The following is a 568-nucleotide window of genomic DNA, read 5'->3' as shown; positions in this document are numbered from 1 at the left end:
TTCCCCCCCCTTTCAAGCCAGCATGTCTGGCCGTGTTGGAAAGGTGTCGCGGGGAGACCAGCTAAATGTTTCCCCTCCCTTCGGGCATGGTAACGCTGCAAGTACACTGGTATTTATTTCTTATGATATTGGGCAGCTGCCTGCTGCCAGCGTGCTGCCTGCTCGCTCCCCTAGCCTTGCCCCCAGCCTCTCCCTTCAGCATGGAGCTGCTCAGGGGGGTGAGGGAAGGGACATCGCTTCTACTCAGCTCCTGTCCTCCGTGCAGCCGGGGGGATGGAGAGCGGGGGGATGGAGAGCAGGAGGATGGAGCAGGGTCTTGCTGGCAGACCCGCAGGCTGAGGGTGTCCAGTGAGTGCGTGTTGGGGTGTAGGCATGGCCACGGTGGTCTCAACATTGGTGGGGGATGGAAGTGATCCAGGGGGAACTGCGTTCGCTGCTCCATATCCTAACGCCCGCCTCTCTCCCCAGCATGATGGGAAGCCCTTCTGTCACAAGCCCTGCTACGCCACGCTGTTCGGCCCCAAAGGTATGTCCGTGCTCTTCCTGTGCCTGTGCAACCGTGCAGGAG

At 60.9% G+C, this 568-nt stretch overlaps 1 protein-coding gene across 1 annotated transcript in view; it reads left to right on the top strand.

The window, feature by feature from the left end:
• CRIP2 (cysteine-rich protein 2) overlaps positions 1-568 on the top strand; it is a gene marked incomplete at its 5' end in the record, with an annotated part of 3,201 nt that overhangs the window by 878 nt on the left and 1,755 nt on the right. Inside the window, one exon of the mRNA XM_009867602.1 lies at positions 469-559. Coding sequence (XP_009865904.1) covers positions 469-559 — 91 coding nt within the window. The remainder of the gene's footprint in view (positions 1-468; positions 560-568) is intronic.

Source organism: Apaloderma vittatum, unplaced genomic scaffold, assembly GCF_000703405.1.
Source record: "Apaloderma vittatum isolate BGI_N311 unplaced genomic scaffold, ASM70340v1 scaffold29600, whole genome shotgun sequence".
Classification (NCBI taxonomy): domain Eukaryota; kingdom Metazoa; phylum Chordata; class Aves; order Trogoniformes; family Trogonidae; genus Apaloderma; species Apaloderma vittatum.
Note: the sequence above shows the minus strand (reverse complement) of the source record. Positions and strands in the feature narration are given on the sequence as shown.